Source organism: Macaca nemestrina, chromosome 19 (assembly GCF_043159975.1).
Source record: "Macaca nemestrina isolate mMacNem1 chromosome 19, mMacNem.hap1, whole genome shotgun sequence".
Classification (NCBI taxonomy): domain Eukaryota; kingdom Metazoa; phylum Chordata; class Mammalia; order Primates; family Cercopithecidae; genus Macaca; species Macaca nemestrina.
The window spans coordinates 5,724,687-5,741,264 of record NC_092143.1 but is presented as its reverse complement, the minus strand read 5'-3'; the positions used below and the strand labels follow the sequence as shown (position 1 = coordinate 5,741,264).

The window sequence follows — 16,578 nt, the reverse complement described above, 5'->3', positions numbered from 1 at the left end:
TCAAATCTTCCTGTCTAAATGACAGAATACTTTTCCTCCTTCATTTGAATGGAAATTGTAACAACATTTCTCTGTTTTTCCTCTTCTTAGGTGGAACTACATAGAGGGAACCAAATTATTTGCTGCCTTTTTCTTGGAGATGGCCCAGCTGCATTAATCACAAGAACCTTCTAGTCTGATGTGATCCACTGACAGATTCACCTCCCCCACATCCTTAGACAGGGATGGAATCTAAATATCCAGAGAATTTGGGTCTAGTATAGTACATTTTCCCTTCCATTTAAAATGTCTTGGGATATCTGGATCAATAATAAAATATTTCAAAGGCACAGATGTTGGAAATGGTTTAAGGTCCCCCACTGCACACCTTCCTCAAGTCACAGCGACTTGCAGCAACTTGATTTCCCCAAGTTCCGTGCAATAGCCCCAGGATTGGATTCCTTCTAATCTTTTAGCATGTCTCTGACCTTGCAATTTGATTGGCATAATCACTCCGGTTTGCTTTCTAGGTCCTCAAGTGCTCATGACACATAATCATTCCATCCAATGATCGCCTTTGCTTTACCACTCTTTCCTTTTATCTAATTAATAAAAATGTTGGTCTCCACCACTGACTACAATGATTTCCCCGTGGATTCATTTTCAGAGGAGTTACTAAAGCATGGTACTATATTAACCTCTTGCCTTCCCTTCATTTATTTTTTCCCACTTCTTGAAAAGTTCTGAAGCTGAAATGATCAATATTCATACCCGTATGCCATTTGGGAGTCCTTGTGCAAAGATGAGTATTTTTTTTTCATTCCAAGCTTCTTTACCTTTCCTGAGATTGATGCCACCTTGTCAGCTTCTCTGCCTCCCGTTCCTTCTTCCTGTCCCATCAGAAAAGGCCCACTCTCTCTCTATCCAACATCTGTGCACATGCTGCACCATAGCAGAATTAATCCTGATAGAATTTCTCTCACCGCATTGAAATTTTACTCAATGACAACATCTAAATTGCTCAAAGCTTTTAATAGCATCAGTTTTAGATAGAGAACTAATCAACCCTGACATCAGTAACACATGCTAAATTTAAAGCCATCAGCTAATGCTGCATTCATTAATCATTTTAGTTAACCATCTTGTTTGGCTTGATTGGATTTGATGGTATAAACAACAACAAAAAAACAAAGTCATTTTTCTACAGTTGAGTGTATATAAACAAATCAATATGAGTTTACGATTTAAATCACATTAATGGAGAATAATTTAGGGGCTTATTAACATTTTTTCTATTATGACTCCAAATAAAAACAAAGCAAAACACATTTGTGTCCAACTTTTTTCCATCACTCTGTTGGTTCTTGAGATGTCAGTTTAAAAACGTGCTGTACCACCTTTAAAAGGACTGGAGCAGGCAGTCAGTGATTCCGTTCACCTTGATTCTAGTCACAGAAGTGGACCCAACTGAGGGCTCAACCTAGTTGTGGGTATTTGTGAAGGATTCCAGTTAGTGTTTGCTTTGGAAGCAGGAGGCTTCAAGCCACCACATCTCCAATTCTATAGAATATCAAGCTCTCGTTACAGAACGGTGGCAGGTGTTTGGTATTTTGTGCTATTAAGCGTAGTTTGTGCTCATCTAATTATGCAGGGTTTCGTGGTGTTTCTCGATTCTGTTGAACCTACCTGATGTATTTGGCATTGCAGCTAAGGAGTAACAGTGCGAGAGATTTAGAGTCGTCATGTTAGTCCATTAACAAAAGTTTATTATAAAATACACTGTAAGCATTTCTGACTAATGTACCATCAGATTTAAGAAGTCACCGAACAACAAGATGTATTTGCTGATCTTCATTCCTGCTGAATCTTTCTGAGACCAGCAGTGTCTCAGTTAATTATTACGTTGCTGCCAGGAGAGAAGGGGAGGAGAATGAATAGTTGTGGAGGTTGTAAAATCTAGGATATTCCAAACCTGGATTGCCAGAGTTCAGAGTCCATGTTTTTCTGTCACCCAGGGTCAGCATGAGTCTCCCCAGCTCTTCCCTCCTGGTTTTCCACTCAATTCTGAGCCCTGTGGTTAACCTACCCTGATGTGGGAGTCAGAAAGGAGTATATTCCAAGTTCCTTATACTCAAAGGGATAAGAGAAAGCTACTCAGTTGTTATTCAGACATATTAACCAATTATACGGAGGCAAAAAAGTTAAGGCAGACAGAAATCGAAATATTTGTTTTTTAACATTTTAATGACGAAATATATGCACATGGACAAAAACGATCACCCAGTATAGTTGGGGGTACATTGTGACATGCCCTTCGGGGGGGAACTTATTGTATTGGAGGTGGGCAATGTATCCAGCTTTGTTAGTAGATGTAGTGTATTAAAGGGTAACTATTGTGATGAGGTTTAGGGGTTAGGAATATCATTTGGGTTTAGTAGGTGCTCTTCGGGAAAACAATGAAGCTGGGAATGTTTCTGGCTTTCTGTTGTATTAATAAAAATAAAATGTACTGGCCTGGAAACTTTGGTGATTGTGCGCCAGACAGCACGAGAGCCCTGGTCAGTGACACTGTGCTTTGCACTTACTTGCTGCTGGGAGAAGGGAGTGAGCGAGGGCTCTCCTGAGGGCTTGCTCCCGGCCACTTCTCACTGTTCACACTCATGCTGGGGACTCCTTGGCCTTTGTACTTGCCAGATGCCCATGACTCCCAGCCCAGCCCCCTCTTCTAAGAACCAGGCCCACCCATCTTCCTGCCCATTTCACATCTGAAACTACTCACCTAGTACGAAAACTTCCATCCCTTCCCCGAGCCCGTTTCCCCTCTGGTGCTCCCTACCTTGGTAAGTGGACCATCTGCTAGTTGATAGCAGAGCCCTGCACCGTCTTCCACACTTCCCTCTCTTTCCAATCCAATTCAGTATCAAGGCCAGTCCAGCCCCTTTCTCAAAAGCCACCACTTCCTTCTAGTTCCACTGTCACCTCGCATAGCTCATAAGCCAACACTCTTAAGTTTTGCTGGGTTATTGCAGAAGGCCCTAACCAGTCTCTGCTTACACGACAGCCCCTCTCACTGGATGTGCCATGCTGCAGCCGGCTTGTCCCTCTCACCCTGCTTAAAGCTCTCAACTGGCGATATGGTCTGTTGACATCCCAAGAAGGTCTACAAGTCCTGCACAACTTGCTGTCTGCTTACTCTTCTGGCTTGCTCTGCTGTCACTAGCTATGCCCTGACAACCCCATCCTTCAAATTCTCCCAGTTTCGCAAACATCTAAGAGCTTCCCTGCCTCAGAGCCTTCTCAGTCTCTCCCTCCTCTGGCAACACCCTTACAACCCCCTTGGTCTCGCTAATACCCCTCCCTCCACATAATTCTTCAAATCTTGGTTTAGTTGTAATTTTTCAGGGGAGGTTTTTCTTATTCCTCATGAGTAAGTGAGGTGTCCCTATTACGCTACCATAGTCTCCATAGTTCTTTGTAGCATTTATTATCATTGTCGTTAAATACATAGTCATGTACCACATACTGACAATTTGGCCAACAACAAACATATATGACAGTGGTCCCATAAGATTACAATACCATATTGTTACTGTACCTTTTTCTGTGTTTACATACATAGATACTTACTACTGTGTTGTAACTGCCTATAACATTCAGTACAGGAACACACTGCACAGGTTTACAGCCTAGGAACAATAGGCCACATCATACCGCCTAGGCGTGTAGTAGGCTATGCCACCTAGGCTTGTGTGCGTACACTCTAGGGTGGTTGAAGATGTCCAGGGACACATTTCTCAGTATCCCTATTAAGTGATGTATGATTGTATTTCTACAATTTAAAAACTGCCAGCTCTCCTGCTAGACTGTAACATCTTTACAGGCAGAGATTATGTCTGTTTTGTCTATCATGGTGTCTTGAAAGTTCCAGGCATACTGCATGTCATCAGGAAACATTTTAAACACTGAAATGAATGATTTCAACATTTATATCATCCATTCTCATGCTGCAATGCACATTCATGATTTCTGTGCATCTCTCTCCCTCCTATTAAACTTCAAGCTCTATAATATCAGAGACCATGTCCTACTAATCTCTGCATTTCAGGCATCCAGTGGGGTGTGCTGCACACATTAGGTGATCAGTATGATTGCTAACATCTTCCTCTTGACTCTGCAGCTGCGATTTTTGGGGTCTTCCCTACCAGGTGTGCTATACCTTTCCTGGACTTCACTTGTCTTTATGCTCTCCACTTCACGTTGTTCCTAGTTTGAAACTTTCTTGGAGCAGCTAGTGCTGGGGAGAAGCACAGAAAACAAGCCATGCAGAGGTATCAATAGCTAATAATGTTCAATGTGTTAGGCTTCCCAGCAGTGCTTGTATCTTACCAGGGGCCACACCTTCATTGAGAGGCCACAAACCAGAAGCCCAGGAGCCCTGCACTGGCTCCCTCACCCCCGCTGATGTGGCTTTCACGATGGCCTAAGCACTTTTGAATGGGAAGCCAACATTCCCAAACTGGAATGTGTCACACACACACACACACACACACACACACACACACGATTCCTCTTGAGCAATCAGAAGACGGAGTTAGATGACACTACTCTGCCATTCCTGCAGGTGACAAGAAGTTAAGCTGAGGAGATTACGAAGCCTAGCACCTGACCCTTAAGGCATGCTCAACAAAGTTCTTAGAAGAAGCAGAGTAAGGAGAAAGCTCACCAAAGAAAACAAATGCTATTTTATCTGGCTTCTCACTTCTACAGATATCTGTCTTCACTTAAAAACAAATTCCCAAACAAATTTCATGAGAGGGCCAAATGACTTTTAAACACAATCTAGTTTAGTAGACAGTATACTATACTATTTTAATGACAGGGCGTGGTGGATCATGCCTGTAATCTTAGCACTTTGGGAAGCAGAGGCAGGAGGATCCCAGTTTTGAGACCAGCCTGGGCAACATAGGGAGATCCTGTCTCTTAAAAAAAGAAAAAGTGTACTATACTATTTTAAATGTCTACTTTAAAATGAATTCAGTGTTATCTGTCATTTTTAATATTATTTTTCACATCAAGTTTGAATATTAATTGTATATGTAATGGCTAAAAAATCATGATTTGAGGTCTTGATTATACAAGACAAAATAAAATACTTGTTTCTATCTTAATGTACAATGGTTAGATCTAGCATAACTATGATAATGATCTGTAATACTATTGCCTTTCATAACGCAGAAAAACTTAAACCAAGTCCTAACAGTAGCACATATTCCTTCTGCTCTTCCACTGACCAACTATATAACATCTACATTCTATATTGCAGAGCACTTAACAAGTAAGAAAGCTCATCTTCCTCTTTACCATGTTGAGAAAACTTTCTTCTTTAAGAAGTATGTTCTTGTAAGGCAGAGGTTGGGTTGGATATGTTCTACACTTTGCTCAGCTGTCCAAAGTCCTAATAAATTGATAAAACACAAAGACAAGAATGCAGGAGATTTTCTGAAGCAACAAAATGATGCATTCTTTTTAATTCCCAGCGTGATGTAGAAGAGAAGTGATAGCAGGTGTAATAAGTATAATTTATCTTCTCTTCTTTTCTTCTTCCTCCCCTTCCTCCTCCTCTTCCTTTCCTTTTCCTTCCTTCCTGTCTCTCTCTTTCTCTCTCTCTTTCTTGAGTTTCATTCTTGTTGCCCAGGTTGGAGAGCAATGGTGTGATCTTGGTTCACTTCAACCTCCACCTCCCAGGTTCAAGTGATTCTCCTGGCTCAGCCTCCCGAGTAGCTGGGATTACAGGCGCCCACCACCACACCCAGCTACTTTTTTGTATTTTTAGTAAAGATGGGGTTTTACCATGCTGGCCAGGCTGGTCTCAAACTCCTGACCTCAAGTGGAGGTCACCCATCTCGACCTCCCGAAGTGCTGGAATTGCAGGCATAAGCCACCACGCCTGGCAAGTATAATTTCTTAACAGTTATGATAAGTAAACACTTCGGAGCTATTTTAGTTTGGATAGAATTGAAAAGAAAAAAATGTCATTATGTGGACACATGTTATTTAAAAACATTATTCTAGTGTTATTCCTTATGCAGGATGAACAAAGATGTCAGATAAATTATGCCTTTGACTATAACAGAAAATCTAAAGCTTTAAATCATCTCACCTCCCACACTGAAATTCACCAAAACAGCATTGGAAAAGAACTCAGATTTAAAATTCTAGTGTGGGAGGTTAAGTGTTCATAGCATATTCTTATTGCCATTGTGAGTAGGCACTTGAATGGAATGACAAAAAATGTTAATTTAAAGGAAATGAAACTTTAAATGACACTTAAATTAGTCATCAAAAATGACTAGTCACCAAAAATGACCATCGCTTCCTTCAAATTTTAAATAATAATAACCAAATAAAGGAAGCCATCTATAGTTTATTTAAAATCCCACTTTCAGTCCCAGAAGGCAGAGTTCAGGGATACTTTAGCAGGTAAAAGTAAGGGGAGAGGGCTCTGAAAAGGAGAGATCAACAGAGAAAAAGCAACAAATTCAGCATACTCTGCCTAAATCACTGGTTGATCTCTGAACTATGCATGTGTGAGGCAGATTCAATCCTTTCAGCAAAGGCTAAAGAACTATATGAGATTTTAGTTGCTCCCCATGAAAGGAGAGAAAATGTTTGGAGTATGAATACAGCCAAAGGAACTACCTGTTAAAACAAAACAAAGAAACAAAAAACCCTCTAATGCTTGTCAGAGGAACATAATAGAATCAGGAATCTCTGCACTATATTTCTCAAATGTCTAGGATACAACCACAAGATTGCTAGACATTTAAGAAATAAGAAAACATGAGTCATAATAAAAATAAATGGGAAAATTAATGAGAATTAACATCAAGATACTCCAGATATTCAAATCAGCAGACAAAATTTCAAAGTAGCTATTATAACTGTGCTTAAAGACATAAAGGAAAATGCATCTGTAATAAATAAGCAAATAGGAAATCTCATCAGAAACAGAAATTATAAGGAAAAAAATAAAATTTGAGAACTTAAAAATAAATCATGAGATGATTTTAACAGAAGGGTGGATGTGACAGAAGAAGGAATCAGGGAACATGGGAGATAGATCAACAGAACTTATCAACCTGAAGGTCAGAGAAAAAATAATGGAAAAAGAGGACAGAGGTTTGGTTAGCTGCATATAATATCAAAAGGTGTGACATATTTAATTGGAAACCAAGAGAAACAGAGTAAAATAAAATTATTTGGAGAAATAATGGTCCCAAACTTCCCAAATTTTGTGAAAGACATATACTTACAGATTTCTAAAGGTCAGAAAGTGCTGAGCAGGAAAAATCAGATGAAAATCGTGTCTAGTCATATCACAAATTATGGAAAACCAAAAATAAAGAGAAATTCTTTAAGGCAGACAGCAAAAATGACAAATGACATATAAGGAAACATAAAGGCAAACAAAGATCTGAATGGCCTCTAATTGCTTATCAGAAGCAAATAGAGGCCAGAAGACATTTAAATATATCTTTTAATTTAACAAACATCTTACAGATGTCAGATGGCTAAGATTTGCCTCTTAATCCATTCTGGTAATCTCTTCCTTTTAAATGGAATGCTTGGTCACTAACATTTAATATCATTAATAACAGTTGAATTAAGGCTTCTCATTTTACTATTCACTTTATGCTTTATCTATAACTTTCAGCTATAAACCTTTTTGGAGGTTATACGTAAAAAATATAGGGGAACAAGACAAAAAAATGTGTGCAAAAATATGAGTAAGGTCTGATTATTAGGGAGAAGTATTATAACTTGATTTTGATAATTGCATTGTGGTGGTTCACAAAAAATATGCATAAACCATAAAATATGGTAAAATGTGAATAATTATAGAATCGGGGTGAGGGGTATATGGAAGTTCTTTGTCCTTTTAATAAGTTTTATAGTAAGTCCAAAATTATATTAAAATAAAAATTACAAAGCAAAAAAAAAAAAAAATGAGGCCAGAAATTAAATGCTCTCTAAATTCCAGGTGAGTCTGAGTGATTACTTTGTAAGAAGAAAATTAAACTTAATATTTTTTCTGGCTTTTTTATCCTAATTAGGGAAAACAAACCATTGATCATTGATCCTAATTAGGGAAAACATGCCATTGATCATGAATTCAAAAGTTCTTCTGAGATGGTTCAGGTGTCCATTCTTCCTGTTGACAAAAGTCTCCTGTAATATTTTTAGCTTTGGATGGGTGAGAAATGCAGTGAAAGGGAAACTTGAAATTAGTTACTCTAAAGCAGAACTCCTGAGAAAGAGGATCACTTGGGAATGAGAGTATACACCATAAGCCCCTAAGCTATCATTCACTGCTCTTGGCCTTGGAAGAAAAGATTCTGGTTTAAATTCCTGGCTGAAGAGGCAACATAATATAGCACAATGGTTCCCAAACTTTCCTCCATATTGGAATTACCTGGGGACTTTAAGAAGTACTGATGCCTGGGTTCCTCTTCCCCTGCCCGACTTTCTACTTTTCTTGCTATGGGGTATCACCTGGGATTTTTTTTTTAAGTTCCTGAGGTGATTCTAATGTGCAGCAAACTCAGAAAGCACTGGTGTAGAGGTGAAAGTGTGTTGAGTGGACTCTGGTTCAAATTCGGACTCCAGATTTTACCAGTTGGATAATCTTGTGCAAAATATGTTATTTCTCTGAGCCTTGGTTTCCTTAGCTGTAAAGTAGGAATGGGAACATCTTGATTGCAGAGTCATTGGCAGCACAATGGCAATATATGTAGAACACTTAGCACAGCACCTAGCATGCAGTAGACACTCAATACATGGTGTTACTTATTTTTGTTATTTTAATTTTCTATTTTTCCATTTATACATAGATATTCTACAAACAACTTCTTAAAGAGGAATAATTAGAAAGCAACTTATGTGTGCGGCTGGGGTGTGTATAATGCAGGTACAAGTTGGGATCCTCTTTGTTCTGAAGTTGAAGTCTCTTGCTAGGAAGTGTCCAGGTACAGAAAGACAGTAGCAGTGAGGACCCAGGTCACCACACGTTCTTGGTATTATCTCTCAAATCTCAACAGAGAATGACAGATGTCATATTGTCCTTGCACTTTCTTTTACTTCATTGATTGAATGTATTAAATTAGGTCATCACATTTATAAAGATGAAATCAATCATATTTGAGATAACTACAACTATTGGCTTCCTACCCTGGATCCATTTCTCCTTTTCCTTCCTAATTCTTACTTTATTCATGTTTCCATCCCTTTCCCACTCAGCCAAATGCCACAGGTAGAGCTGACACCTTCCCAAGATCCAGGTGATCTCTGAGGCCTACGGGCAATCCCATTCCTGTTTGCAGTGCTTAGCTCAGGGTACTGTATGTGAGCCACTTCTGGCCATGGGATGTGAAGGCATGCTTGCTGGGGGCTTTTGGGAAGTTCCTTTTCTCTTAAGAGAAAAATCGTAAGAAAAGGAGTTCTCTTTTTTCTCTCTAGATGTTATCCCTGGAATCACTCTAGCCATCTTACTACAGCCTGATGTTGAATCGGGCATTGAGAATTGAAGTGCAGATGAGAAAAATCTAGGTCCTCGATACTAACATTCAACTCCTGAGTCAAAAAATTCTGAAGCCTCCTTTATGTCTGGATGACAAATTTGTGAGCCAACACACTTTTTTACTGATTAAAGTAGTGGAAGTTCATTTCTATTATCTGCAGCTAAAAGCTTCCTGGTATAAGTGCTTTGCGTTATCCTCTCAATTATTCTACATTTCACCATCACTTTCAAAGCAGTAATATTATACATTTCTAATTTGCATAACTTGCTACAGTTTTCAATTTTTTTTTTTTTTTTTTTTTTTACCATAGTTAACACAAAGTCCTTGAAGTGAATATCACCTTTATCATGATTCTATTTTAGTAATAAGAAACTGAGGCTCAGAAAGTTTAGGTAACACAGTAGGAAATGATGAAACTGAAACAAGAAATCATGTCTATTTGATTCTGTTTTTTTCCTGTGAAGACAGTCATTAATGCTCTTCACTAAATGTTTTCATTTCTTCTGACAATGCCAAGATTGCACTTCCCCATCCTTTTTAAGTCACTTGCGGCCACGATAATTTCCTTGGCCCAATGCAATGTGAACAGAGAAGATATATTTTACTTCTGGGCCAAAGCTTCAAGAACCAGTGCAAGTTTTGTTGGCTTCTCTTTCTCTCTAATGCAGATAATGGAAGTCCCATGAGCCTGGGTCCCACAAAGAGACATGGAGTGTAGCATCCAGCAATGTCTTGATAAATTTGTAGTGGGAATTAACAATACACATTTGTTATTATAAACTACTAAGATTTGGTTATAAACCACTAAGCTTAACCTAACCATTGCTAACTGATAAATTCATAAAGTGGCTATACCACTTTGTGTTTTTAAGTGGTAATAATTTAACTCAGTTCTCTAATAGATACCTCAATTCTAAATATTTTTTTTTTCTGAGAAATCTATGTAAATTTTACCCAGAAATAGTAAAGTTTAAAAAATGTTATTTCGATAGTTTTTGTGGAACAGGTGGTTTCTGGTTACATGGGGAAGTTCTTCAGTGGTGAGTTCTGAGATTTTGGTGCACTCATCACCCAAGCAGTGCACACTGTACCCAATGTGTAGTCTTTTATCCCTCACCCCTCGAGTTCCCAGAGTCCACTATATCATTCTTATGCCTTTGCATCCTCACAGCTTAGCTCCCACTTATGAGTGAGAACATACAATATTTGCTTTTCCATTCTTGAGTTACTTCACTTAGAATAATGGTCTCCAATTCCATCCAGGTTGCTGCCAACACCATTACTTTGTTCCTTTCTACGGCTGAGTAGTATTCCATAGTGTATATATATTACATTTTCTTTATCCACTCATTGGCTGATGGGCAGAAATAAATTAATTAGCTAAAAATACATTTACATAGTCATCATCAAACCAGGTGTTCATTTAGGTTAATAAAACTGTAGTTCCTGACAGCTTTCTTTGAGACAAACAGACTTACATCAGTTTTTCTCAACAGTTGAATCCTAGGCATTCTGTGTGTATTTAAAAATGTTGCCTCAGTATGAAGAAGTTGTTAGGATGAAGTGCTAGTGCTTTATCTGAAAAGTATCTCCCTCCTCCCAGCAAGCCACTCTGTTGGGACTATGTCCAGCGCAGAGGTCCAGAACAGAAGCAGCATGCAGGTGAACAGATGTTTAAGGTATTAGACAGAGGGAAATCGTCACCAGGTACCCAATATAGACAGAATCAGAGAACATGACGTCACTTCTTTGAACGTCATTTTTCTCATCTGTAAAATGCAAATGATGTATCTATTTAGAGTAGTTAGATTAATTGAAATAATGCATATATGGTTTGTAGCATAATGCCTGGCATTTATTTAATAGTTGATATATTTTAATTTTATACATGCTCATTTTGTCAACTTGCTATTGTAAAAGTGTTTACTATTCATTATCCAATGGAAAAAAATCACATATACCCAGAAAAAGATGTGAATATATTGATTGCTTTCTTTTCTCAGACACGATAAAAGCATACATTTTGAATTTATGAAGACTGAAAATCTTTGCTCTGAGTTTGTCCTTTGCAACTTTCTTAAGACTGTAACTGGTAGATTTGGCAATAAAACTTCCGTATCATTTAGGCTGCTTCATGGTGCAAGTAAAAGAAAACTAGACTTAAATAAGAAAAGGATTTTTTTTTTTTTTTGGTTAACAGGTCTCAAGTGGGGCTGGCTTCGAGGAGGTCTTGACCCCAGGGGTTCCTTGTGTCACTGTAACCACCCAACGAGTTCATCTTGCCCGCTGCCCAGACACAGTGGATTCATCAAGACAGAGGAACTGCAATGAAGAGTTTAATTCACACAGAGCTGGCTAAACAGGAGACCAGAGTTTTATTATTACTTAAAGCAGTCTCCTGAAAATTCAGAGACTGGGATTTTTAAAGGATAATTTGGGGAGTAGAAGACCAGGGAGTGGGGAGAATTGATTGCTCTGGTGTGACATGAAATCACAGGGAACTGAAACTGTCCTCTTGCACTGAGTCAGTTCTTGGGTGGGGGCCAAAGGACTAGATGAGCCAGTTTATCCATCTCAGTGGTGCTAGCTGATCTATGAGTGCGGGTCTGAAAAACGTCTCAAGCACCAATCTTGGGTTTTACAATAGTGATGTTATCCTTAGGAGCAATTGGGGAGGTTTAGAATCTTGTGGCCTCTAGTTGCATGACTCCCAAACCATAATTTCTAATCTTGTGGCTAATTTGTTAGTCCTACAAAGGCAGTCTGGTCTCCAGGCTAGAAGGGGGTTTGTTTTCAGAATGGGCTGTTATCATCTTTGTTTCAAACTTATACTATAAACTAAGTTCCTCCCAAAGTTAGTTCTGCCTATACCCAGGAATGAACAAGGACAGCTTGGAGTTTAGAAGCAAGATGGAGTTGGTGAGGTCAGATCTCTTTCACTGTCATAATTTTCTGTTGTAATTTTTGCAAAGGTGGTTTCATCACTAGGACGCTCTGTATTCACTACAAGTCTGTGTTGTCCATGTCAAGCATTATTCATTCAAAAAGAAAGAGAGGAAGGAAAAAAAAAAGACTTCCCTTTTTCCTTAGAATCAGAAAATTAGTCTTGAATGAGAGCAGTGGAATCTCTCAGTTGGAAATGAGGTCAAACTGACTTCCTTAGAGTTTTAGTAACTCAAAATACTCAAAATAGAACTGAAACATAAACTTAGATTTTACTTCACTGCTCAAGGGAGGAAGATAAATGTTAACTAAATCCCCAAGGTAAGAAAGGTAGCAAGATAAACCACCCAAAGATCACAGAATGCCCAATCCATATACAGAATTGTGGTACTGTCATTGTTAAGAAATTTATCACCTTGTTATACAAGACCAACAGTGCTGAAATAGCTATTAAAAGAGTAGGAAGTACTAAATTTTCAAATAAATTTTAAATTTCAAGTGAACTCTTTGAAGGCTGAACCCAGTTTTATCTTTTATATAACAGGGACCCAATAAATGTTGGTTAATGGAATAAAAATAACATCCACAGCTGGTCACCTGTTGTAAGGAAATTGTTTTCCACATTTTTCTCTAGAATTTTAAAATAACTATTACTATTAAAATGAGTCCACATGATAGATGGAAAAGGTTGACTCTGGAGTTTAAGGTTGAGTTGCACTTTTACTAGCTGTGTGATCTTGGAACAGTTTATTAGAGTCTTCTAAATTACTGTTCCTTACTGTGGATAAGAGAATTCATGTGGATTACAATCAGAATTAAAACAGATAATGTCTACGAAAAGTTCTCTATGAACTATTTAAAAAGGTAACTAATTATCACTTGAATGTATTCTGATTTAAACTGAACTGTGTTGGAATTGGCCTTGAGTGATGATTCGGTCTAGAAAGCCTATCCTCAGAACATTACCAAAAAAAAAAAAAAAAAAAAAAAAAAAAAATCCAATTACTTACAATGATTTTTTTCAGATGGAATCTCGCTCTGTCGCCCAGGCTGGAGTGCAGTGGCGCAATCTCGGCTCACTGCAGCCTGCGGCACTGGGTTCAAGCTATTCTCCCGCCTCAGCCTCCAAGTAGCTGGAATTACAGGCTCGCACCACCACGCCCCGTTAATTTTTAAATTTTTAGTAGAGAGGGGGTTTCACCATGTTGGCCAGGCTGGTCTCAAAATCCTAGCCTCAAGCAATCCACCGTCTCCACCTCCCAAACTGTTGGGATTATGGGCGTGAGCCACCCGGCCCGGCCAATGATCTTCCTAAATAGAAATCTGATCACATAACTTTCCATTACAGAGTCTAACCCTACCCTATCCCTAACCCTGCGCCTACAACATAGTCAAAACTCTTTAGCAAGGCAGATGACCTCAAGCAGGATTTCACCGCGTCTTTGTCACAGCACTTAACAAGCTGTGATGTATTTATTCGTCTACACAGGTCTTCCCTACTAGATTCTGAGTTTCAGAAGAAAGGCCTCCAACTCGAGGTTCATGAATGGACCTGCACAAGGGGCAGGCGGGCTGTTCACCACCACGTCCTGATGTCCTGCCTTTATTTTCCTAACAAGCCCGTGTGCTGGGCCGTTAACGTTCATAAAAAGTCCTTGTCGAACGTTTTAAACAGCCAAGGTGTTTCAGCTTTAATAAAAGCTGAAAGTTTGGCAATACCAAACTGGTCACCAAGCCACATTCCGCTTCTTGGTCTCCTTTTTGGTATCAGAGTTCGGCTGGTGGCTTCCTGTGGCCTCTGAAACAAGGACCTTATTTTGGGGAGCCATTCGAGAGATTTTTCTAATCGTTTAAAGTAGCATTCTCGCCTTGCACAGCTGAAAGTCATTTCTCGAAATTGGAGCGCCAGAAGCGACAGGAGCCACTCCAGGTCCCGGGGAAGCCGGCAGACACGCAGCGGGCTGCGTTTGCCAGCGTAGGCCTCTCGGGTCCCGCGCCGTTCTGGGCCTTCTCCGTGTTTCCGGCGCCGCCCTCGGGGTCCCTTATTGAGGGCGAGAGCCGGGTGGAGGGACAGGGCAGGAAGCAGGCGGGATCGGCCTGGGAAGAACCCGTTCTGGGACCCTCTAGAAATCCCAGACGCTCCTCCCGGGTCGACATCGCCGGCCTTCGAGCCCGACGCGCTCAACGTATTTAGATTGACTCCTTCGGCTCTCCGTTTTCCTTGTCTAAGGGAGGGGTGGGACTTCCTGTTTTATCTCCGAGCGGCTTCCGGCAAGAGCTGATGGGTTAAAAACAAGACAACACATGAGCCTGCCGGCCACTCGGATAAAAAACAAGGAACTCGACCTGGATCTTACTAAACCAGTTCCAAGATTCTGTTTTTCGGCTGTGGCATCCGGCGCTGCATCCACGACGGAGTCGCCCTGGATGTCACCGGAAGTCCTTCAACGGAGAAACAGGATGTCCCGCCTCTTCCTCCCAAAGGGAAGACGGTGAGCCGGAGGAGTCAGTCAGAGGGGCGAGCAGGAGCGATTCTGTCGCCAAACAGGTAAGTTATTCTCTGGCCGGGGCGGGGGGTTTGGAGGCGGGGACCGTCCAGCGTCAGCGCGGGGCTTGGGGGCGGTGGCTTGAGGGCTTGAAGCCGGGCGGCTGGGCGCCCAGAGTCCCGTCTGGGCCCTTCGCTCTTTCTCCTCCCCCCTCCCCCCGCCTCCGCCCCTCCCTGTCGCCTTCCTTCCCGACACCCGCCCAGACTCACGCCCGGACACACACCCTCACTTGCTCGCACACGCTGCCTCGCCGCCCTCCTCCCCCCGGCCCCCGCCGCCGCCCTGCCCTCTCACCCGCTCGCACCGCAGGCCGGTCCCGCGGGCAGCCTCGCGTCGCGCCCTCGCGCGAGCGGAGCTCTCGTGGACACCTCGGGGCTGCGGATCCAGCGTGGCCTCGGTTTCCCCTGCTCGGTCCGCCTGTCCGCGCAGAAACAGCCCCCCGCCCCCTCGGGATGCACCCCTGCACCGAAATCGGGCCGTTCTCGCTTGCCCAGGTTGCTCTCAAGTGGAAAATAGATGCTCCCTTAGCTGCACAGCTGCAAGGTTTAGCGTGTGGTTTCCAGCAGGGGCTCCCTGGACCGCCCGCCCACTCATGTGTCACCCCCAGGTGCCCTGGCTGCGCCGCTGCTACTCGCGCCTTCTTCCGTTAAGCGACGCTGGTGTGGGCGGGCGGAGGGCACACGAGTGCGTTGGCCGAGAGCACCGCCGTGGCAGCGCAGGGTCCTAGCCACTCCCGACTTCAGTCCGCTTTGCGCCACTGCGGGGAGACCCCCGGCTGCCTGACACCGCTGCGGGCAGCAGTGGGTTTCTCAGTAGATGCTCACCTCTTCCCAGCCAGCCAGTTAGCACGCCTTGGGTGCGTGGCCTCCTTCTGGAGTTTAAGCTGGTGGAGACGGGGTGCAGTGGCCGCTGACCTCTGTCGGTTGAGCTGGGTTTTCGGTAGCCCTTTTATTTCATTGGGGAATTTTGGAATAGGACATCCCACATCCGTGGACACATATGTAGAATACTTTTATAGGTAATTACAGTCTTAATAGTGATTTGAGTTACAGCTTTGCAGTCTGTGCCTGGGGACATCCTAGTCGTAGTACGTATCTGTTTTGTGGTGAGGTGCTAGTCCATTTAGAAAACTGTAGACAAGGGCCCTAACATATACTCATCAGAACCCTGTTAAGAAGAGCTCATATGTCATTTGGCATACTCACTGTACTTCATTTAGTACAGCAGTCTTGTGTAGTAGGAATTATTCCCTTTTTACAAACAGACTCACTTTGCTGTATACAAAATTACTGCTACTGGCACAAGGTAAAGCTCTTTTCTTGCACGACATGTAAGGCAGGTGTGATAATTGCTCATAACACAGTTGCCACTGGTGTGTGTGTGTTTTTTTTAAACTTTATTTTGGAATAAATTAAGATTTACAGAAAAGTTGCAAACAATAGGACAGTTCCATTGGTACCTTTTAAGCAGAGCAGAGTGGCTCCATTTCAAAAACACTGGTTCTTGCTTTATGCCAAACACCCTTCTAGGTG

General features: G+C 41.5%; 3 protein-coding genes across 7 annotated transcripts in view; 2 read left to right on the top strand and 1 right to left on the bottom strand.

Moving 5' to 3' along the window:
* Nucleotides 1-607, top strand: part of LOC105489329 (carnosine dipeptidase 1) — a 47,522-nt gene extending 46,915 nt beyond the window's left edge. The window contains exon 12 of the mRNA XM_011754070.3: nt 91-607. Coding sequence (XP_011752372.1) covers nt 91-157 — 67 coding nt within the window. The 3' untranslated portion in view covers nt 158-607. The remainder of the gene's footprint in view (nt 1-90) is intronic.
* A 98-nt stretch (nt 608-705) lies between these two features.
* On the bottom strand, nt 706-14,751 carry LOC105489358 (uncharacterized; the record flags this gene model as incomplete). The annotated part of the gene is made up of 2 exons (XM_071085333.1): nt 706-10,911; nt 13,511-14,751. A coding segment is annotated over one exon (609 nt), but the record flags the coding sequence as incomplete, so codon positions are not given.
* The window catches only part of LOC105489328 (zinc finger protein 407), a 508,962-nt gene continuing 507,075 nt past the window's right edge, over nt 14,692-16,578 (top strand). For all 5 annotated transcript variants that reach the window (XM_071085176.1, XM_011754065.3, XM_071085175.1 and 2 more), the window contains exon 1: nt 14,692-15,048. The gene's annotated coding sequence lies outside the window, so the exon portion shown is untranslated. The remainder of the gene's footprint in view (nt 15,049-16,578) is intronic.